This window comes from Tenrec ecaudatus, chromosome 17, assembly GCF_050624435.1.
Source record: "Tenrec ecaudatus isolate mTenEca1 chromosome 17, mTenEca1.hap1, whole genome shotgun sequence".
Lineage (NCBI taxonomy): Eukaryota > Metazoa > Chordata > Mammalia > Afrosoricida > Tenrecidae > Tenrec > Tenrec ecaudatus.
The window spans coordinates 30,243,593-30,268,073 of NC_134546.1; the positions used below are offsets into that span (position 1 = coordinate 30,243,593).

Below are 24,481 nucleotides of genomic sequence, written 5' to 3' on the forward strand. Positions count from 1 at the left end.
AAATTGCTATTGCCAACTATGGGCTTCATAGCTTTTCCAGACAGATGACACATATTTACCCTTCATTTAAAGATGAAAGTAAAATGGATACATTCGGTTTCCGTAAAAACGCAAAAAATCAGAAACAAGTGTGCTATATAGTCTATTAACCATGTCTAGTCCTCAAATCTTATGTGCGTATATAAATATATCTTCAAAAGAGAAGGGGGGGAAAAAAAGAAAAGCAGATCCAGTGGAAGGAAGAATGTTTAATAAATGGCATTGAGACAAAGAGCTATCTGTTTGGAATAAAAATAATATTAGATCCTTACACCCTCCACCATATAGAAAAATACATATATTACTGATGGATCCAAGAGTAAAAAATAAAAACGCAAATACCCAAAATTCTACGTACATATTTAGGGGCATCAGAGACTCCCCTAAATACCATCCATGAATCCCAGATCATCATCTAGAAGAATTGTTGACCATAGCTTCTACGAAAATCTCAGTGTCAAGTATTAGATGGCGTTTCAAGGTTAAGTCACATGCAACAAATAAAGATAAACGCATGAACTCATTGCTGTCACTTTATAAAACCTCCAAACCGGAACTAGAAACAGATAGAGGCATGTCAATACAAATGGATACTGACTTTAAAAGACACCAATTTAAATTAGCTTGAATGCACACTATGCCTACGGACCCACATGTCAGTTAGCCTTTCAGAAATATAAAATCAGATACATCTGTGGTACTTAAAATTCAATATGTGCAATGTTATTCTCAAACTTGAGTAAAATATTAATAAATACAAGTTATGTTTTAATATGAACAACTGCAACATACTTGAACATCTAAACATATAATAGGAACTCTATAACATTAAAATGCAATGCTTCCACTTGCATTAATCTCAGACACAATGGAAAAATACTTGCAAAGAATTAACATTAAGAATGCAAATATATTTTCACTGTGGAAGAAAAATTATAGTAATAAGGTTAAAATCATATATTTGCATAATCTGCAATGAAGCTGTAGATAGTCTATATTAGGATATCCTATTTTAAAATGAAAACAGTTCCGTATTAAAGTTTACAACAAGTTTACTTGAGGCAAAATATCTGTTTATTACAGAACAGGATCTTAAGTCAAAGTAAGCAAGGCAACATTAGATCAACCACTTTAGAATTTTTAAAGGAAGCATAGCTTTAAAATTGTAATAAAGGCAAACATAAATTCTAACATGCTCATTCATATCTTCTTATAAATGGGATGATGTAGAAAAACAAAGCTTCAATGTGTAGGGATTGGAACCATCTGCAAAAAATCAAAAAGAAAAAGCTAATATTAGCTTCTGCTTCATCAACTTTCAGTTCACCTTGAATAAGATTATTTTACCCTTTGATAAAGCATTAGAAGTAAGAGTATAAAGAAAAAGGTCTACATAAGGTAAGAAGAAAATTTCTATTCATATCAACTAGAAGGTAACTCGTTGTTGTTATAGTCCTACTGTTCTAACATTATCTAGCATGTCAAAGGCATTCAACATTTAGTGAATTAATTGTTAAAAATAAGGCATCAGGATCAGGTCTACAACTATCAGCAAAGCTCATTTTGTAGAAAGTACTGTCAAAGGTAATTTGTTCATATAATCAATCCAACCACACAACTCTGGAGGGTACACAATGCTATCTATCAGCCCAAAGGTTCTGAAAACTGGATCAGCAATAGAACAAAGTTCTAAAATACTTCAAAAGAGATTGTTCATGATTCATCCAAATACTTGTATCCTGAAATTTTTTTCTTTCATTTTCAAAGCAGAGGTATCATTTCATCAGTTGATTATTTTTAAAAAATCAATGCAGAGAAGCAAGTCTGGTATCTTATTATATCAGAATTTTAGTGTTAAAAACTCCTTAGGGGGTTGGGAAAAGTACATCCAACAACAAGTGTTTACAAGAGTCTGTAGAGGATAAAAAGAAATCGTTGTCCCAACTCCAATAAGTTTACAAGTCACACACTTGAATAAACAAGGGGCTTCAGTAGTTCAAAGAAAAATTCCAGTTTCTGGTTTGTTTGTTTTTAGCTCCCTTCTCCTCTAGATTTCCTTTCTGTAAATTTTTTTGAAGCTCCTCTTGTACTTGTCATATATGTAGATAATGTACTGTCTCATATTTCTGGATTACTGTTAAGCCTGACTCACGACTCCCGCAAAGATTACAGCCTAGAAAACCCTATGGAGCAGTTCGACTCGATGACATGGGGTGGACAAGAGTCACACTCCAACTCAATAGCACTTAACAATATTCCTCCTACTTAAAGGAAACGGTCCTACAAAGAGTTTATATATATATATATATATATATATATATATATATATAAATCATTGATCAGGATGCTTATTGGAAACTGGAGCGTTCATCTGCTGTGAGAAACTGGTAAGTAAACCACACCTCCACTACACAGAACCACCAGCAACCCTGCAGACAGAGTGGGTTTCTGAGACGGCAGACCATGATGGGAGCAGAGTCACATCTTCCTCTTGGGGAGCAGCCGGCTGGTGGGTTGAAACTGCTGACCTTATGGTTAACAGTACAATGCTTCACCCACTGGGCCACCCGCTGCCCTTCTTTGTTATACACAGCTATTTGTAAGTAGCCAAGACACAGAACCACCGGTATATAAAGACCATGTTGTAATGGTTTAACAATGCAGATACAGCCAACGCTCATTTGTCATGGATTGCACTTTGTAAATCTGCCTACTCACTAAAATTTATCAGCAATTCTAAAATCGTACTATAAGGGCAGAGGGAATTTTTTTTAAAACGGGAAGGAAAAAGCTTAATTTTTTTCGGTTGCGAGAGGAAGAAGTCCCCCTCCCTTTCTTAGATCAATTATTTTAGAGAACTTGTCATTTTATGGGTTTATTTTTTCCTGCCTCTCTGAAATGTAAGCAATCTTTTTACAGGCACACACGCTTCGTGTCCTGACAACCCAGCGATGTTTCCGCTGGAAGGTCTCGCTTCGAAATGCAGGCAGAGCTGCCAGCAGCCCGTCTCCCCATTTCCTGAGAGGGCCGGAGCCTAACTCCAGCTGGGCTCCAACTTGCTTCCCAACAATAGAAACCTTTCTCTTTTTTCCTCTTACTTTTACTGGGGGCTCTTACATCTCTTATCGCAAGCTTTTCTTTTTGTGGTCTTTGAATAGAAGCAATTAGCACAGGTAGCGATCCCAATGAGGAGTCGCTTACTTGAGGCTTACTTGAGGCTTACTTGAGGATCATTACCATCTATCTTGAGAACGTGTATCTGCTCGACTGTCTGAGTATCCCTCAATGCAAAAACACTTTGTTCTATTAAATTGGCATTCCATGATGCTCATTTTCCCAACACAATCACTGAAGACAAATGTGTGCATAAGCAAACACGATAAAGACAGCTGATGGTGCCTGGCTATCAAAAGATATGGTGTCTGGGGTCTTAAAGACTTGAAGGTAAACAAGTGGCCATCTAGCTCAGAAGCAACAAAGCCCACATGGAAGAAGTATACCAGCCTATGTGATCACGAGGTGTCAATGGGATCAGGTATCAGGCATCAAAGAACAAAAATCATATCATTGTGAATGAGGGGGTGTAGATTCTGGACCCAAAGCCCTTCTGTAGGCAACTGGACATCCCCTTACAGAAGGGTGGAGGGAAGGAGACGAGCCAGTCAGGATGCAGTGTAGCAACGATGAAACATACAACTTTCTTCTAGTTCTTTAATGCTTCCTCCCCCCCCCCCACCACTATCATGATCCCTATTTTACCTTACAAATCCAGCTAGACCAGAGGATATACACTGGTACAGATAGTAACTGGAAACACAGGGAATCCAAGACAGATGATCCCTTCGGGACCAGTGGTGAGAGTGGGGATCCCGGGAGGGTGGAGGGAATGTGGGGTAGAAAGGGGGAACCGATTACAAGGATCTACACATAACCTCCTGCCTGGGAAACAGAAAACGGAAAAGTGGGTGAAGGGAGACACTGGACAGTGTAAGACATGACAAAATAATAATTTATAAATTATCGAGTGTTCATGAAAAAAGGGGTGGCGGGGAGGGAGGGGAAAAATGAGAAACTGATACCAAGAGCTCAAGTACAAAGAAAATGTTTTGAGAATGATGATTACAAAAAAGGTACAAACGTGCTTGACACAATGGATGTACGTATGGATTGTGATGAGTTGTACGAGCCCCCAATAAAATGGTTTTTAAAATAATAATAATAATCAAATATATATTAAAAAAAGAAAACCATGATGTGCCTGCCTTACAGAGGAAATATGTGTTTGATAACCTGCTCGCTAAGGCTTAGGTTAAGGTCTTGTTAGCATTGCCGAGATCAATGCTAATGAATATGCAATACATGCTGATGCTATAAAACAGACATAAATATAAAATAAGGTTTTGTATTGCTAGTTAATGAAAATATTGTGCCTAGAGGCTTACAGGAATCTCACCCAATATTTCCCCTACAGAAATGGGTCAGTAGTCACTACCAACATTTATCACAACTTTTTACACCATAACTCCTGCAGGAAAACGAGAATCATGATACAACAAAGAGGGGGAAAGGGGAGAGAAGAAAGGTGGAGGTGTGACAAGCTTTCACCTTTCATTTTGTACCTTTATGTACTGTTTGAGTGTCCTACCACACAGATGTAGTGCTTTCTTCTACAGCGGTCAATAGGAAGGAGGGAGGCAGCTTTCAGAAGGACCCCAATGAGCCCACCTGGTGCTACAGGGGATCCGTGTGACCAGAACACACAACACGTGGTGACATGTGAGATGAATTGGCCAATTAATATGGCCCTTCTAGCCACAATGCCTTGTGTTGGCTGTTGGCTGAGGAGGGGTGTTGCTGTAGACCAGCGGTTCTCAACCTTCCTAAGGCCACGACCCTTTCATACAGGTCCTCATGTGGTGGGGACTCCCAACCATAACATTTTCGTGGCTATTTCATCACTGTAATTTTACTACTGTTATGAATCGGACGGCCCTTATGAAAGGGTCATTTGACCCCCAAAGGGATCGCGACCCACAGGTTGACAACTGCTGCTCTGGACCAATGACTATATCCTTTACATTTTATGATCTGTTCACTTCCCTAACAAACCCCTCTGAAGTTGAGAGTCATACAAATTATCAAATCCCCCCCAAAATAAGAGTACTGTGGGAGGAACGGTTGGTGTTCGACACGAAGGATGGAGGGTAGAGGCATGTCTGACTTCTGCCTCATGGCAACAGGGAAGACAGAGGAGGTCAGCTATGAACCCCTGCTGGTTTTCAAAGTATGTCACTTCTATAGGAGCCCTGCTGGTATAGGGGTTACGTGTTTGGCTGCGATCTGCAAAGTCAGCTCCTCAGGAGAAAGATGGGGCTTTCTAGTCCCCTAAACAGTCTCAGAAACTCACAGGGACTGTCCTACACTGTCCTACATGGGTAGCCATGAGTCGGCAGTGACTCAATGGCAGCAAGTTTGTTTTTGGTTTGTTACAGCAATGATGGTGAGGGTGGTGCCATGTTTCATTCTATCGTACACAGAATCACTAAGATTCAAAGCTGGCTCAACACCTACCAACAACATGCCACTTCTTAGACTTGGTTATAAAAGACATGGCAGTTTCTACTTTGGTCTCTTGTTCTCGTCTCTCTTGGATCATCCATCCACTGAACTGGAAGGCAGCTACCACAGAAAGAGCCACGTGGCAAGAAGCTGGGGCCTGCCCAACCACACGAGTGATCTGTCTTTCACAGGAGTAGTCTAGGATGTGCATTTCCCAGCCACAATAGAAGGTGACTGTAGACTCAGCCCTCAGCTTCACTGTAACCTCATGAGAAACCTTGAGCCACACAGTGCTGGCATATCCGCACCCAGATTACGGATGCCTAAAACAGGGATTCAGTGGGAGATAGGATGATATGCCTTTTCCCCTTCTATCCTTTACTTCTCTGTGTTTAAAAAACCCAATACATATTATTTCTACATGTTCTGTGTGTCTGACGGTTAACTTCCATGGAGTAAGTATGGCACCAACCACTTTACTTACTGGGGACTCTTATCTGGTAGTGATTAAGGGCTGTGAGCGCTTCCACAGCATCCGTTTTGCATTCCCATTCTAGCAGCCCAGAAAGGGTTTTGGCAGAAGCTGGAACAAGACAAAATCAAGAAACACAAGTTCAAGTGGTTCTTTGTTTTTATCCGCTAACTAGAAACTTACAACGAGGAAACGTCCACTTACGTTTTGCATCGAACACTTTATATTTGATGAAGGTAAGAACTTCATGGTCATTACACAACTGTCAGAGAAATGTGAAGATGCATGAATAACATGTCCAAAATAATAACCCCACTTTTCAAAAAGAAAATAAATCTCATTGCATAATTTAAGCTTTGATTCTGGCATGAATGAATTAAATCAAATATGCTTTTAGAGTAACATCAAGTTACTATATATACTCAAGTATAAACCAACCTAAATATAAGTTGAGGCACCTAGTTTTACCACAAAAACTGCATTAAAATGTGCTGAAAAACTTGGCTTATACACGCGTATATATGGTATGGTATGGTATGGTATGGTATGGTATGGTATGGTATGGTATGGTATGGTATGGTGTGGTATGGTATGGTATGGTATGGTATGGTATGGAGAAAAATCAATGGAAAATAGTGAAATCCTATAAACGATATACATTATTTTGTGCTGATTAAAAGCACAGAAATGTACGTCTCGGGGCTGATGAAGACTTATCTAGTAAGAGAGGCAGAGGGTTCTAAAAAGTCAGTTCTTTTCTGAAGCGTTTTTTACAGGTCATCAGTTATTTAGTCGCATAAATGTTTGTCATAAGGGAAATTTTAGGACACGATGAAAGTATGTTCTAAACACAGAGGTGTAAGTATCTTGCTGCAACCTTTCATCTCAAAGGGGCTGCAGTAGAGACAACAAAAGACCAACGAAGACCAGGTCCAAAGAGTGCCGATAACCGACTGCTCATAATGCCAAACATGTCAAGAAAAGAACGATGGAATGCATGCACTAACATGTCAGATACAATCGATGGATGGGTTGGAATAGGAGTTGTAAGAGCCCCCAATAAAATGATCTAAATAAGTAAATAAACCTTAACTATCATGACCTAAAAATAAATAAATGAACCGTAACCATCACAATCCCCAAATAATAATACTAATATCAAACGATGACTACAAAAAGAGCAAGCAGACTTTAAAATCTATTTTGAAATCGGAAGCAGCAACATTCTGCACACATTTGCGGTTCAGTCATGCATGCCCACCTTTGTGAAGGTCTCCTCCGTGACACACAGCGGGACATTATAGTAATGCAGGACACACGACGGTGGCTGGATTATATTCTTAGATGCTTGGCCAGCACTCGTAAAACGGTTATTTTTGCTCATTGCAAAATCTTTGTAGCTGCTTGTACCATCCTCCAGTTCAAATATTTGACTGGGAACAACTGAATGCTGTTTAGATACACTGGGTTGGAAAGGAAAACATACAGAACATCCCTGTGTTAGATAAAAAGCAGCAACTCGTCTCAAAATGCTCTGCATTTTACCTGCATCAATCTATATAAATTGCAGTGGAGAGGGGCCTGACAATGCTATTTAAACACAATGTTTAGCATGAAATATAATTAGTTCTTTTTATAGCTTAGATCAACTATGAAGAAAATCTATGATTCTACTAGAAAAATGTAATACAATACCCATTCCTTTTTAACATGCTGTTTTATGATCATTACGCTAAAACCTAAGTATAAGTTGGCAAAATCTGAACTATACCGCCTTAGTATTTTGTCTAAAATAACAATACTACAGTTACTAGTTTCAAATGTGCTTAGTTACACTGAAATATTCTGAAGTCAAATTTAATGTTTCTAATAAGGGTAAAGATTTAAATAATACAAAATATCTTTAAAATGTGTTACTTAAGATAAATAATTACCAAACATTAAGTCTTTTCCCAAATAATTTGACGTTATTAAGGTGTGTGACAGCTCTTTCTACAGCATACTCATCACCCATTTCTACTAGAGCTGTACCTGGAATGGTCTTCATAAATTTTACCTGTAAACACAAAAATCCCCAAAAGGTGACCATTTACACAGTAGTATTTTACAATTAAAAAAAATTTAATAGCATAATTTAAGCAGTGAAAGTCAAATATAGATCAGGTGGAATCTTAACCTTATTCTGCTGTCTGATAATTCAATTCAGTAAAGTGAAAAAAAGGCAGACTAGAATTCTAATGATTGTACTACACACTGAAGAATATCAGGATGCTACTTACTGACTGTGCAATTTGGATAAATTATTGAACTGTAGAATCAAGATGATAATAAACAGCCAGCAAGACATCAATTTGACAAATATTCCTTCAGCGCCTCACATATTTTACTAAACACTATACTAAGTTACTAGGGATTCATTGATGCATATTAATATACAAGGTCTTTGTGAAGCTTATATCCATCCTGGTAGGCAGATCAAAAAATCAAAAAGTAGCCAATACATATTACAGACTATGCACAGTGCTGTTAAGGCAACAAACACTCTAGACAAGAAGTGACATGACCAAGGAAGGTCTGTGCGAGGCAGAAGCAGTTGAAAAAGTAGGCAACATTGAATTTTATGAGGTCTTGGGCAGAAGCCAGTCAACCTCTCGGATGACTCCAATTATAGTATATAAGGCTCTAGGGCTCAGCGGAGAGAAAGCATGACAGCCACTCTGAATACCATCTAGCCCTTGTGAAGTCCCGATCAACACAAATCCAACATATGCAACACCTTGAACAGACTTCCTTCTTACCTGTCAATCTCAAAGGAATCCTGGCAAATATAACATCACTGCAACTACTGTTTTTATTAACATAGCTTTCTTTCTTTAATTAATTTATTTTACTTCAAGATCGTTTATTGTAGAAGCATGGCCTTACTTTTACTTTGTGTACCAAACAATTACTAATTTGAGAGTATCACTCATTTTCTCAGTTAAATGTTCCATGATCCATCCCCAAACCCTCTAGCATCATTAAGTTCCAGACACAAAAATACTAAGTGTTTGTTAGGCATCATGCAGAAAACATGACAAATTTGGGGTAAACAGAAACCATTGAGTGTAAATTCTCTCTAAAGACTCTAAAAATATGTAAAATTTAAATATTTAGCTACTTTTGGAGTACAAATCTCTGGTCAGAAAATCTGGACACATTCTATCAAAATGGCTCAATTCCAAAGAACTTACCATGAAGAAGTTTAAGGAAAATGGAAAAATGCATCGGTGAGAAAAAATGCCAGGAAAGCTGAGCCAACTACAGTTCCCCCAACACAAAAACACATCTGCTTATTCTTAGACAGTAGCAATGGTATCCGAGGAGAATTTTGCAGAAAAAATTTACCTCATTCCATCTACAGCCCTTACTTTTCTTTTTTTTTGGGGGGGGAGAGGGGTGGGGAGGTTCTAATCCAAACACACTTCTTTATTCAAACTAGGGCCAAACTGGTCAGCGGGGACACAGGGACACATGCCCGAGGAGGCTGGCTTCTGACACAGGCTTTGGGCCACCAGGGTTCCCAACGGGCTTGGACCCGTGGGCTGGGTGCCCCAGTGAACCCCAGGGCTCCTGCAGACACTGCCAGTCGACAGAAGGAATGAACAAAAACAAAACCCTCAGTAGATTCTTCTTCGCGCCCTGGGGTTCCTGGGCCCCGACACCAGAACAACAGGAAGGGACAGGCACCTCACGTCCGTCCCTCGGCGCTTGAAACCCTGCTTTAAATTAAGAAACAAGCCAGGATACATCGTAGACATTTTCTCTTAAAAATCTCACAATTTGTAAATGTATATTTTTTTCTTTCAACACAAAAGCTTATAATACATGTAACACAAAGGCTCAGGAGAGTAATTTCAGAAAAAAATGAGAAAGAAAAAGAAACCTGAAATTCTGAATTAAAGCTGAAGACAATTTTTTAAAACCCTGTTATTTGAACCAGCAAAGTTTAATAAATTCAAAACCACTGAAATAGTACAGAGCATGTTCTCTGATCACAAGACTACAGGACTAGAAACTAGCAACAGGAAGAACAAGGAGAAAAATCAAATAAATGGAAACTGAGTTACAACTTAGGTAACAGAAGAAATTAAAAATCAAGATGAAATCACAACAAACCAAAACCTTTGGGACACAGCAAAAGTAGTGTCTCATAGGAGAATTTATAGCAATGAAATGCACATATCAAAATAAAGGCCCAAATCAACAGCTTACCCTACAACTCAAACAAACAGAAAAAGACCAGCAAAAGATGCCCAATCATCCAAAGAAAGGAAATAATAAAGATTAGAGAATAAATAAATCAGAAATCAACAGAATCAATAAGACTAGATGCTGATTCTTTATGAGAGTCAATAAAACTGACAAACCACTGGCCAATATAATAACAGAATGAGAAAATACAGATAACCAAAATAAAAAACATGATAAGTAATGTTACAACACAGCCAATTTGAGATAAAAAGGTTCATAACAGAAAGCTTTGAAAAACCAACCTCAACAAATTTGTAAACCTAAACAAAATGAGCAAATTTCTAGAAACACACGATTAGGTAGTAAATTAGGTAGAAAACTTGAACAAACTCAAACAAAAGAAATCTTCAAAGAGGTCACGGAACGCGCCTCCAACAACAAAAAAGCACTCGCCCAGACAGCTAGCTTCTCTGGAAAGCAAACACTGAGAGATGGGTTGACACAATTCTACTCAAACTATTGCAGAACGTAAAAAAGGGGAAAGAACACACCCTAATTCATTCTGTATAGTCAGCATGAACTCTGATGTCACAGCTTGGAAAAGTTATCACTCAAAAAGAAAATTATCGACAAATAGCCACTGAGTCAATTCAGGCTCGTCGTTTTCTATAGGGCAGAGTGGAACTGCGCCTTTGGGTTTCTGGGGCTGTAAATCGGCGGTTCTCAACTCCCTTTGGGGGGGTGTCGCACGACCCTTTCACAGGGGTCTGATGGTCTGAGGAACTGAGACACCGCTCCTCTATCCGTCTCCAGATGGGTCCGCCCACATGCAGATACACCCCCATACGAGTAACCGGTGTGAAGACTGTTACCCGTGCTACACCATGCTTCAAGACAACATTTCATTGATTTGTCATTAGAAATAAATATTTCACAATATAGAATTACATACTTTTTGTGATTAATCACTATGCTTTAATTCTGTTCAATCTGTAACAAGGAAAATACATCCTGCCTATCAGATATTTACATGACGATTCATAACAGTAGCAAAATTATAGTGATGAAATAGCAAAGAAAATATAATGTGATGGTTGGGGGGTCCCCACCACATGAGTACTGTATGAAAGGGTCACGGCATGAGGAAGGTTGAGGACCACTGCTGTAAATCTTCAACGTAGCAGGACGGGTCATCTTTCTCTCATGGAGTGGGTGATGGATCTGAACTGCTGACCTTGTTTAACCCACTATACCACCAGGGCACAAAGAAATTTCCAAAAAAATTCTAAAAACAGCCAATCAAAATATAAAAATTCATCGTGATCAAGTGGGATTCATACCAGGGATTCAACAAAAATGGTTCAACACTGGGAAACCCAAGCAATGCACCGCATTAATAAACCAAGGAGAAGAATCACGTGATCATCTCAATAGCGGCTGTAAAGGCATTTGACAAAATCCAGCACCTTTTCCTGATTAAAAATAAACTCTCAGCAAAATAGGGCGAGAAGGGGAACTTTCAACATATTTAGACCATACACACAAAACCAACACACAACACTACTCTCATGGACAGAGACTGAAAGAACCCCCTTGAGAATAGGAACACCACAAGATGATCTCTGAGTACCTGACGCCCAATATTGATCCCTGAGTCCTAGCGAGAGCAACGAGGCAAGAGAGGGAAGTAAAGGGCATCCGTGTGAGTAAACCACCCCCCATTTGTCGATGACACTATACACAGAAAATATTAGAAACCCTACGAGATAGTTATTGGAACTAACAGAAGTTCAGCAAAGTGACGGGGTATAAGATCGACTTAGAAACCTTAGTTTAATTCTTCAACATGTGAAGGAAACCAGGAAGAAAATATCATTTATAATATCTGTCCCAAAAGGACAGATGTAACTAGGGACATAAAAGATGTACACAGAGAAAATAACAAAACGCTAATAATAAAAAAACCAATAACACCTACATAAAAGAAGAAGAAAACATACCATGTTTTTGGATAGAAGGCTAGACGCTGTGAAAATATTTACACTACCCAAAGCAATCTATAGATATAATGTTATCCCAACCCTGATTCTAGCAACATTCTTTAACAAAATGGAGAAAAATTGTCAACCTTGTGCATCACAGCCCAACACATGACCAACCATGACGAGACCAGGGCTGTTCTGGCAATCGTGGCACTGACGAAAGCAAACCAAAGGGGAGGGGAAAAACAACAGGAAATTATAAACGCTAACGAAGTTGATAGCAGTGGTTTTTTCTGAGGTATGTTACGTACTAGAATATGTAACAATCCTGCAATCACAGTAACAACAAACAAGCACCTGTGAGTGGATGCGTAAGCACACATGTATGCTAACTAGGGGTGGGAGGTCATACGGGATTCCACTGAGGTGCATTTCCGGAGGAATTCAAAAGGTGTGTGGATAGAGTTAAAAGACAACAGAATTTTTTTTTTCACAAACTCTTTAAAGACCCCTCATTTAGGCATGGTGGTAGATTTTTCTGCATACATATTTATAAGTGCTGCATATATATTCATATATTCATGTATATAAAATACAGCACATAGGAAACAGTACAATGAAAATTTATAAACATAACTCAATATCTCATAGGTGAGCTGCTGAGCTTGAAGACCAAGGGCCATGCATCAATTGGTTCAATGCAGTATCTGAAGCCAAAAGCTCTACATCCTAATCTGGGGTCTTACAGCTTTCGAGTGGCATTCAAGATAGAACTATCAGGCCTTTTCTGACCTAGAGCAACACAGAATGAAGAAAACCAAAAACTGACAAGCCAGTCAGGTTACAGTACAGCACTGATGAAACATACAACTTTCTTCTAGTTCTTTAATGCTTCCACCACCCCCACCCCCACCCCACTATCATGATCCCAATTCTACTTACAAATCCAGCTAGACAAGAGCATATGCACTGGTCCTGATAAGAGCTGGCAACACCAGGGAATCCAGAACAGATAAACCCCTCTGGACCAATAATGAGAGTAGAGATACCAGGCAGGGAAGGGGAATATGGGGAGAGAGGGGGAACTGATCACAATAATCAACATATAACCCCTTCCTAGGGGATGTACAACAGAAAAGTGGGTGAAGGGAGACAGCAGTCTGGGTAAGACATGGGGGGAATTTTTTTTTAATAAATTATCAAGGGTTCATGAGGGAAGGAGAGTAGGGGTGGGAGGTGGTAATGAGGAGTTGATATCAAGGGCTCGAGTAGAAAGAAAAGGTTTTGATAATGATGATGGAAACATATGTACAAAAGTGCTTGACACAATGGATGTATGTGTGGACTGTGGTAAGAGCTGTAAGGGCCCCCAGTAAAATGATTTATTTAAAAAATTGGAAAAAAAAACTGAAAACTAATGGCCTGCGTGATCGATCCACAACTCCTTTAGTCCAAACTCAGAAGCACGGGATGGTGGCATCAAAGGTCTCAGTGAGAAATGGATAAAAATATAGAAGAAACAAATCCCATTAAAAAAAGACAACATTTACTAGTCTGACAAAGACGGGATGAACCCCCAAATTATGGCCCTTTGTACAGCAGCACCCTTCTAACCTCAAACTGAAGCCACTCATGGAGACCATCAATAGACAGCTCGAACATAAGCAACACCCATAAGGAATGCGATCCTTGACAACAACCAACTCTCCAAAGCCAAAAAGGCAATATTTTCCCCCAAAGCAAAGATGAGCAGGGGGAAAGGGGCAGGGAAGGTGGATGCATGGCGCCCGGCTGGAGCCCAGGAGAGCACCGACACACTAGAGCTGGCAACCTAGGTCACAGCAAAACTAAGGGGCTGCGGCAATGCTCACTTAAAGCACAAGGAAATGCTCCAAAATGCAATTTTAAAGTAAGGTGTCTTTACTACTGAAAACCACCACCCTGAAGAGGAGTTACAAAGAGAAGACACGTGTTTGCAGTCTTCATAAAGTTTACTATTAGCTGTCCTAGCAAAAGCAAGTAATAATAATAATAAAAACAAGTAATAATCTAAAATGAGACTTACCTTTTCAATATTCCCATATAAGCAGAATAGGTTGAAGACTCGTGAACAATTCATTTTCAGTTGATGTAATCCACTAACCATCACAACTGAGCCGGAGGGACTCCCTCCGTGCATGTAAGAGGAGGAGGCCTGCGGTAATGGGTACGCAACAAGCTCAGGTGTGTCTCGAGAGCCCATTCGGTAACGACTTGGTAAAGGCAACAGTGGGCCGTGCGATCCTACGAAAATAATTTTTTAAAAAAAGAATAGTTCTGTTTGTAAATATCAACAGACCATGCAAAACAATAAACTCTTAGTTTGATAGCTAGTTTATGTCCCAGGAAAGCATAAACATGAATATTTAAATTAAATAGTATCTATACTTATGAATACTAGGTCCAAAAAACTTTGACCTAAATACATAAAGCTACAAGCTTATATTATTAGTAGTATTAGTTTACTATAAAAGTTTATAAAAATATCAATTACGTTTTCTGCCACTGTGTATCAATTATACCTCAAATTAAAATAAGAAACCACAACAATGTAGTCTTTGGAGGAACACGATCATAAAAGAAACAGTGAAATCTAGGAAGCTCTCTCCATAGGGAAGCGGAAATGAACACTTCTTTGCTTTGCTGAAAAGTTGGCTCAGCGAATTGGGGAGTGGGTGGGAGGGAGCTTTAGAATGAAGTGGTTTAACTATGGAAGTGTATGATATGTGAATGTTTTATCAAGAAAACTACTGTAAAACAAAAAAAGAGAAAGAAACCAAACTTGACCTATGGTTACCATGGGTGAAGGAGCAAGAGTTTGGGGCGATATGAAGAAACTGATACGTTAAAAATAGGCACAGGGAACATTTTCGGCAGCAAGATGACAGACACTAGAACTCAGAGGCAACTAAGATGGAAAGCATGAGTTCGCATTCATTACACCCTACACACCACCACTTGTCTGTCAGTGTGTCACATGCAGTGGACTGCATGTTGCTGTGACGCTGAGAGCCATGGCAGTGATGTTTCAGATGCCGACAAGGTCACCCAGAGTGAGCAGGTGTCAGCAGAGCTTCCAGACTAAAAACAGAACATCCAACACGAACTCAGCTCCCCACTTTGGAGAAGGCAGCTGCTAAAAACCTTATCCTCCCAGACACAGTCAGACAGCAAAGGCCTAACGAATGGAAGCAGAACACTGTCCGAGACTATGCTACAGGGTGGGACCCTCCGCTCCAGGGACACTTGAAATGTCACTCAGAAGGAGCCAATTTCTTGGAGTGGAGTGGACCATGGTGACGTGAGTTGGGAAACGCCTAGGGGAACGGAGTCTTTGGGATCTTCACTGGCTGAAGGAGCACGACTCAAGGTAGGGAGAAAGAGCTGCAAAAATTGGAACTTAGAATGCGCGAAGAATGAATCCAGAATGAAGGTGGTCAAAAATTAAATGGAATGCATAAAGGTGATCTCCTAGGCATTAGTGAGCTGAAAGGGACTGGTATTAGCCATTTTGAATCAGAAAATCATATGATTTATGTTGCTGGGAAAACACAATCAAGAGAAATGGCGTGGCATTGTCAAAGAGGACAATGCAAAATCCACCATGAAGCAGAAACGCTGTGTGCTACAGGATCGTATCAGTACAGCTGCTATTTAAAATTGAGGCACCAACCACAAAAGCTAGTAATGAAGATATTGAAGAATTCTACCAATGACATATTGGAAATTGATTAAGCATGCAATCAAGATGCACTGACAATTACTGGTGACTGAAATGCAAAACTAAAACTTGGAAACAAAAAAAAGGAATAATAGTTGGAAAATAAGGACTTGGTGATAGAAATGAAACTGTAGATTGGATGACAGAATTTGCAAAACTAACGACTTGTTCACAGCAAATACCTTTTTTCAAGAACATAAAATACACATGGAATACACAGAAATCAAATTGACTGCAGCTGTGGGAAGAAAAGATAGAGGTCAATATCAGCAGCTAAAACCAGACCATGGGTTAAAATGGAAGAAAATTAAAGTAAGTCCATGAGAGCCAAAACACGACCTGGAGTCTATCTCACCTGAATTTCGATAACATCCAGAACAGATTTGACTAAGACAGAAGACCTGATTAAACACTCAGACAGAAGACCCGATGAGGAGGACATAAAGAATATTATCTAGTAAAAAGGAAAAAGGTCATTAAAAAGACTGAAAAGAAAGAAAAGAGAAACTGGGTATCAGAAGAGACTCTGAAACTTGCTCTTAATTGTACAGTAGCTAAAGCGAATGACACCAAAGTGCTAAACGGAACATTTCAAAGAGTCGCTTGAGAAGACAAACCAAATATAATAAAAAGTGTGAAGATCTAGAGTGCGAAAACCAAACACACTCAGCCTATCTTAAACAGAAAGAACTCAAGAATAATTTCAAGTGTCGAGTTGCGACATTAAGAGCTTCTATGGGTCAAAGACTGACTCATACAGGAAAACTTACAGGAAGCATCAGAAGAAGGCGGCGAGAACTCAGTCACGGGACCAAAAAGAAGTCGCCAACATTCAGCCATTGCAAGAGGTAGAAGTACGGGCAAGAACGAATGGTGCTGAAGGAAGAACTTGAAGCTGCCCTGGAAGCATTAGCCAAAACAAGGCTCCAGGAATTGAAATGTTTTACCAAGTAACGACTGATGACACTGGAAACACCCACTCATGCCAAGAAATTTGGATGACAGCTACTTGACCAACAGATTGGAAGAAATCCATATTTGTGCCCATTTCAAAGAAAGGTGACAACAGAATGCTCAAATTATAGAACAGTATCACTGATTTCACATGCAAGTAAAATTTTGCTGAAGACCATCCAACAATGGTTGCGGCAGTGCACTGAGAGGGAGCCGCCAGATGTTTAGTCTGGCTTCCGAAGAGGACGTGGAGGACTTGAAGCACTTGCTAATGAGGATCAAGGATTGCAGCCTCCGGTATGGATGACCACTCAAAGTAAAGAAGATCCAAGAAAAGGACGACGCTGTCAAGGAGTTCGTCTTGCTTGGATGCACAACCAATGCTCCGGGAAGCAGCAGTCAAGAGATCAAAAGACGAGTCGCATTTGGTAAATCTGCTGCGCAAGAACTCTTTAGGGTGCTGAAAAGCAAGGGTGTTACTCTGCGGACTTTAAGGTGTGCCTGACGCAAGCCGTGGTATTTTCAGTCACCTCATATGCATGTGAAAGTTGGACACTAAGGAAGACCAGACGCATGGATGCATTTGAGCTATGGGTCTGGAGAAGAATACTAGCAGTACCGTGGACTACAAAACGCACAGACGAATTTGTCTTGGGAGAAGTGTGGACTGAGAGCTTCTTAGAGGCAAGGATGACGAGACTACGTCCTACATGCTTTAGGCAAGTTGTCAAGAGAGACGGGTCCCTGGTGAAGGACGTCATGTGTGGTAACGTGGAGGGGCAGAGAGAGAGAAATTGACCCTCGACAAGATGGACTGACACCATGGCTGAAGCAATAGGCTCAATCAATTGTGAAGACTGGACAATGTTTGCTTCTGTTGTGCAAAGGACATGGGTCTAACTCAATGGTACCTCACAACAACGAACCCTACACATGGCAGGCACTGCTCAGTGCGTGGTTGCAGAAACCTAGAAACCCAGGGGTGCCCGCAAAGATCTTACAAATGTGCAAAAGAACCTGTCTGAAAGCCCAAGCCCTTTCTCATTTCGCAAGAAGAAAATACTATCAATGCCACTGATTTGTATTTGTGTGTGTGTGCGCGCGCGCGCACGCATGTGCAGGATGAAGAGATACATGTCATCGTTACGTGAGTTACTAAGGACTACTAAAGTTTAGTATTCATCAGCCTAAAATTAGCATATCCTTTATATAGCTTACTGAGGATTCCAGTCAGAAACTCTGAACATAGCTGGCATTCGTAAGAACAGTGACAGCTACACCACGGGCACATACACAGTTTGAATTCCTGAAATTTTAGGGTGGGCTTCTTGGTCAAAGCATCATCTTGAGCACTGCCTTAAGCTGGTCATTGTTTTCAACGGCTCTTCCTGCTGGTACCTGGCAGCTTACCAAAGCAATCACTGTAGTTCACGGTTAAGCGACTTGCTAATAGCTGTACTTACGGTGGCCTTTGGTTTGGACCAGGATACATGCACTGAGCTTCGAAAACCAATCATTCTATCCCTGACACAGTCTGTGTACATTAGTATACTCGGGCCCCCAACACTGCCATCACTTTTTGCTTGTACAATAATCATCAGTACGAGCGTTACTTAATTTTCTTCTTCATAGAAAATGTAAAAATATGCGATAGGCAGTAGAAATGCCCACCCTACTTTAGTTTGCCAGGTCCAGAACTTGTTGAGAACCATTACTCTAGGCAACAGACAAAGGTCGTGCAAGTGAGTGACTGATGCACGTGGCCTAATCGCCAGTCACTGGGCTGCACACGGAACACTCGGCAGCCTGAAACCATCTTCCGCCACTGGGGAAAGACGAGGCACTCTACTCCCACAGACAGTCTCAGAAACCCCCAGGGCTCGTTGTCCCTGTCCTGTAGGGTTATGACTCCGTGGCGATGAGTTGGAGGGGTTTCTTTAGTTATCCTCATTCTATCTGTAGGACTTGACAGGGGCTCTGCTGGCACTCTGGGCTAGCCACTGTCTGAGCTGCCTGTAAGGTATGATCTCTGGGGTCTGACTCAACCCACAGATGCATATGGCAGCCAACTAAAAGAGAGGGGGAAAGAGAGAGAGTGATGGGGGAACAGGGCACTAAAACACCCATAGGACGGGCACTGTTTATGTCTCCACAGGAAAAGGAGAGAGGGACCAGACCCAGCCAGGAGTGTCAAGCCTTGAGGACAACATACTGGCATCGAGCAGTGAACTCACAGAGAGGGCAACAGGGCCGGACCCGTGCCTGAGCCCAAGCTACATTGACCCCCTCCCCAGAAGAATGTAATGCAGAGGACAGCACTGAAGATATAGCCTGGCGAGAGTGGAGGGTCTGTCCAGACTGCACGGGTACAAACTATGAGGGAGAGAAGGAAGAGGGAGGGAGGGAGGGAGGGAGGGAGGGAGGGAGGGAGAGAGGGAGAGGGATAGAGAGAGAGAGAGAGAGAGAGAGAGAGAGAGAGAGAGAGAGAGAGAGAGAACACTATCACGGTCCACCAAGCCCAGGGATGGCATGCCTGCTCAGAGCAGCCAATATGTGGAAAGACACTGTGCAGAAAGTGTGCCCAGTCTTCCCCATGTGCAGCAGGATGAACCTTGAAGGGAGTGCAACACAGGGCAGCAAGGGGAGCAAAGTAACAAAGTCCCCTAGGAATCCTGAAAATAACATTCTGATTTGGGGGGACAGGGCTTGACACCTCATCAAACAGACTTCAACTATGTACTGGGGGGGTGGTTGCTCTTATTTTTTGGTGTTTTTTTTTCACTCTATGTCTATCTATCTAAGATAGACAGGACAAAAAATCCTGAGGAGGAAACAATGGCACCGGCGGTCCTGGGGGGATCATGGGAGAGGAGGGAGCAAGAAGAAGGAGGAGGGAGCCAACAAATCAGGGATAAGGGACAGCAAGAGATCTAAAGTTGATGACGAGGAGGGTGTATAATGCCTGGTGGGGTTTAATCAAGTGCAATGTATCCGAGAGGAATTACTGAGAGCCAAATGGTAGGCAAGTATGATAGTGGGACAGGAGAAAGGTGAAAGGAAATAGAGGAAAGAACTAGGAGGCAAAAGCTATACAGAGGTATGGCTAAGGCATGTATATATGAAAATATATTAATTTATAACGAAAGGGATAGAAGCCAATGTACATATATTTATATGTTAATTATTAAGATGGCAGGCAGACTTTGGGCCTCTACTCAAGGCCTCCCTTAATACAAGAACACTTTGTTCTAATAATGTGGCACGCTTTGATACTCACCTTCCTGACATGTTCACTGAAGACAAATGTGTGCATAAGCAAATGTGGTGAAGAAAGCGGATAGAGCTCGGCTATCAAAAGATATAGTGTCTGGGGTCTTAAAGGCTTGAAGACAAACAGCCATCTAGCAGGGAAGCAAATAAGCCCACATGGAAGAAGCACACCAGCCTGTGTGATCATGAGGTGTCAACAGGATCAATGATCAGGTATCAAATGATCCAAAAAAACAATTATATTGACGTGAACTGGACATCCCCTCACAGAAGGGTTACAAGGAAGGGATGATTCAACCAGGGTGAAATATGACACCAACCAAACACACATCAGTCCTCTAGTTTCTGAATGCTTCCTCCCCACCCCCCACCACTACCATGACCCAGTTCTACCTTACAAATCCAGCTAGACTGGTGTACACACATTGGTACAGATAAGAGCTCTCAACACATGGAATTCAGGACAGAGAAAACCATCAGGAACAGTAGTGGGTTTAGGGATATCATGAGGGCTGGGAGATGGTGGTGGTGGTGGGAGGCCCTTTCCAATGTTGGCTATATGGTCCCCTTCTCCCCTGAGGGGGATAACAGAAATGTGGGTGAAGGGAGACAACACACAGTTGTAAGACACAAAATAACATTAGCAATATATAATTGATCAAGGATACACAAGGGTGAGAGGTTGGGGGAAGGAGGGGGGAAAAAAGGAGCTGATACCAAAGGCTCAAGTAGAAAGAAAATGTTTTGGAAATGTTGATGGCATCATATGTACAAGTTTTGCTTAATATAATTGAATGGTGGCTTGCTATAAGATTTGTGAGAGGCCCCCAATAAATGATTAATTAAAAATAAAGATAGCTCAGAAGCCCAGTATAGGGTTACTCTGGGAGTCAGAATTAACTCAACGGTAGTAGTTTTTGTAACACTACTTAAGAAGGACGCCTAGTGGAACGTATTCCATTAAGGTTGCAGTGAAGAAAACCTTAGGGGGGAGTTCTATTGTCAAGGGGATCACTGTGAGTCAAAAATTCAACTAGACAGCAGCCAAGAACAACATGCTGTTCAAAAGTGGACAGTGGTGAATCAGTGGTAGATTCTCGCCTTGCCTGCAGACCTGCTTCATTTATCAGACTACGTACTCCAAGATGCACAGCCACGAGCCACCTGTCAGTGCAGGTGTGTGTGTTGCTATGATGCTAAAGAAGTTTCAGCCAAGATCCCCTCACAGAGGGGTCTAGGGGAGGAGATGAGTCAGTCAGGGTGCGATGTAGCACCGATGAAGAACACAGCTTTCCCCCCAGATCCTGGATGCTTCCCCCCCAACTATCATGATCCGAATTCTACCTTGCAGGATAGGGCAGAGGTTGTACACTGGTGCAGATAGGAACTGGAGGCACAGGGAATCCAGGGCGGATGATACCTTCAGGACCAGAGGTGTGAGGGGCAATACTGGGAGAGTAGAGGGTGAATGGGTTGGAAAGGGGGAACCGATGACAAGGATCTACATGTGACCTCCTCCCTGGGGGACGGACAACAGAGAAGGGGGTGAAGGGAGACACCGGATAGGGCAAAATATGACAAAATAATAATCTATAAATTATCAAGGGCTTATGAGGGAGGGGGGAGCGGGGAGGAAGGGGGAAAAAAAGAGGACCTGATGCAAAGGGCTTAAGTGGAGAGCAAATGCTTTGAAAATGATTAGGGCAAAGAATGTACAGAAGTGCTTTATACAATTGATGTATGTATATGTATGGACTGTGATAAGAGTTGTATGAGCCCCTAATAAAACGTAAAAAAAGAAAAGACGTTTCAGCCATGCTTCCAGACTAAGCTCTACTAGAAAGAAAGGCCTGGCAATCGACTACTGAAAATCAGTCAACCCAAATTCTGTAGACCAGTGTTGACTCTCATTGGGCACTGCATTACCATGAGCCCAAGGCTATGTTTGCCACATAATATTTAAGTTGTTATCTATACTGATTGAGAAGATGGGAAAGAGGATTTTTAGGAGCAATGCAAATAGCCGTGATACTTCAAAGATGAATACCAGGTGTTTTTAAATGTTACTTAGGTGGGAAAGTGCTACAGCAGTAAGATGGCGTTCAATTCTAAAGGGGTTTGTGTTTGGCATCTTTGACCTTAAAGTCTTCGACTCAGGAACCATATCCAAAGATATGAACAATTAGTATATACACTTTTCTTAAGCTCAGAGCAAACATATGTTCACTTTTGTCATTATTAAATGGAAGTGTCGCTGCCAGTTCATCTCAGTAAGGGAGGGCTTCCCCAAACTAAAGACTTAGAGTTCTAAAGATGCGCAGAGATTTACACTGCTAAAATGAATCACTGAATAAATTAAATCCAAGACATCAGAGGCCCTGAGTCATAATTAACATTTTCTACTCCCTCTCTCCCATGTCATTTTGCAGGGAAAAGCCACTGTCATGTCAGTGACCCGGGGTTTGCTGAACTGCTGCTGATCTGAAGGAACACAGCTGGGACTCGCAGCACTGCAAAGTCAGATTCACTAGCAACTCCTCGCCTTTGCTGTTTCCTCCCATTTGCTCATCCCCACCTCCTCTTTCATGCTCTCTCCCCCCTCCACCTGATTCTGCTTACAGCCCGAGGAACGTACAGCAAATGATCCGCGGAGGTTTACATGGAGACAGTCCAGAAAGAACAGCCTGAACGCATGCGCACACACACACACACACACACACACACTCCTCCCCCGCTGGCTTTCCAGCCCCTGCATGACTCCTGTGTAACAAACTGTTGTTGCACCTCTTTGTAGCTATTTTACTCACACGCACATACATGGTAAATACATAAAGGCATGAAGACTTTCAAAGACTGCATACTGGGTTTTTAAATAAAAGAGTTCTTCCTGGGTGCATAGCATATTTCTGTTTATATAATTTTCAGTGAAACATATTTTATAAAGGGAAGCAAATCTGAAAACCAATACTGAGAAAATCATCTGTCTCAACAGAGCACTTCCTTGCCCTTAGTCTATTTGTTCTGAGACTGTTGTAGCCACCTGTGAGAACGCATAGCCGTGTTTCACCTGTCACCCGATTCCCGGGACACGTTTAACTCACTGTCAGACCACAAAAGGTAGTCCTTTCTCACACTCCACTATTGCAAAGCACAACGGGTTCCAGTAAGAGGCTCTTTCTTTAGTGCCGGATCAGAACTACCCATATGATCATGGTAAAATTTTACTGTTCTAGGAACAGCTAAAAAAAATGGCCAAGAGACACACTCCCTAAACAAACATAAGATTTCCATTCTATACCACATTGCTTGTTTTAACATAGCATAGACATCATTTCACTTTCTTCTACCATAGAGAGCCTTGAACAAATGCACACCAAACATTCCCCACTTATGGACTATCTCCTATCTAACAGTCTACATTTACAATAGTAAGAACTCCACTGTTCGACTAGCATGTGCATTAACAATGTACTCCCGGCTGTAACAAATGCTGAGGGCAGAGAGGGGGGCTGTGGTGGTTAAGGTTACACGTATGCACACATATGTCAACTTGTCTGGGCCATGTGATTTGGCAGTGATAGAGTGATATGGTCATCCTCTATTTTGTGAGCTGATATCATCCTCCATTTTCAAATCATCACCTTTTCACAAATAAATGTGGTCCTTAGAAACTAAGCAGGTTGTTAAGTGAGGAATGGTGTATCTGTCCAACATGGGTATTAAATTCCTCAAACCAAAAAAACAAACTCACTGCCATCCAGCCAATTCTGGCTCGTGGCAAGCCTACAGCACAAAGCAGAGCGGGGCCGTGGGGCCGTGACTCTTCAAGGGAGGAGAAAGCATCAGCTGTGCCCTCGGAGATGGCAGGTCATTTCGAACTGCTAACCTTGGTGTTAGCTGCCCAGCGCACAACCACTGCATCACCAGGGTTCCTATTAAATTCCCACAGTTCAAACTAAGACACTAGGGAATAAAACTCACAACTAAAGAATAACCTTTAACGTAAATACATGGGTAATTCCAAGCATTCCGGTTAACAGGCAACACTGGGAATTTTTCCATGATCGATCCCAGGAGTACAAAGCAGCAATTTCTTATTTCCTTCCACTGCTAATAGTAAGTTTAAGCCACACAATGGGGAGGGTCATTAAGTACCACTAAACCATGGAAAACCAGATTTTACCAGGTTTATCAATGACAATTCTCAACATA

The 24,481-nt window shown here is 41.3% G+C and overlaps 1 protein-coding gene across 1 annotated transcript in view; it reads right to left on the reverse strand.

The window, feature by feature from the left end:
* Positions 1-228: 228 nt before the first annotated feature.
* HNRNPLL (heterogeneous nuclear ribonucleoprotein L like) overlaps positions 229-24,481 on the reverse strand; it is a 50,373-nt gene continuing 26,120 nt past the window's right edge. The window contains exons 8-13 of the mRNA XM_075536134.1: positions 14,351-14,568; positions 8,005-8,126; positions 7,332-7,533; positions 6,275-6,332; positions 6,083-6,181; positions 229-1,305 (exon numbers count right to left, since the gene is read on the reverse strand). Of these exons, the coding sequence (XP_075392249.1) occupies positions 1,250-1,305; positions 6,083-6,181; positions 6,275-6,332; positions 7,332-7,533; positions 8,005-8,126; positions 14,351-14,568 (755 nt within the window). The 3' untranslated portion in view covers positions 229-1,249. The remainder of the gene's footprint in view (positions 1,306-6,082; positions 6,182-6,274; positions 6,333-7,331; positions 7,534-8,004; positions 8,127-14,350; positions 14,569-24,481) is intronic.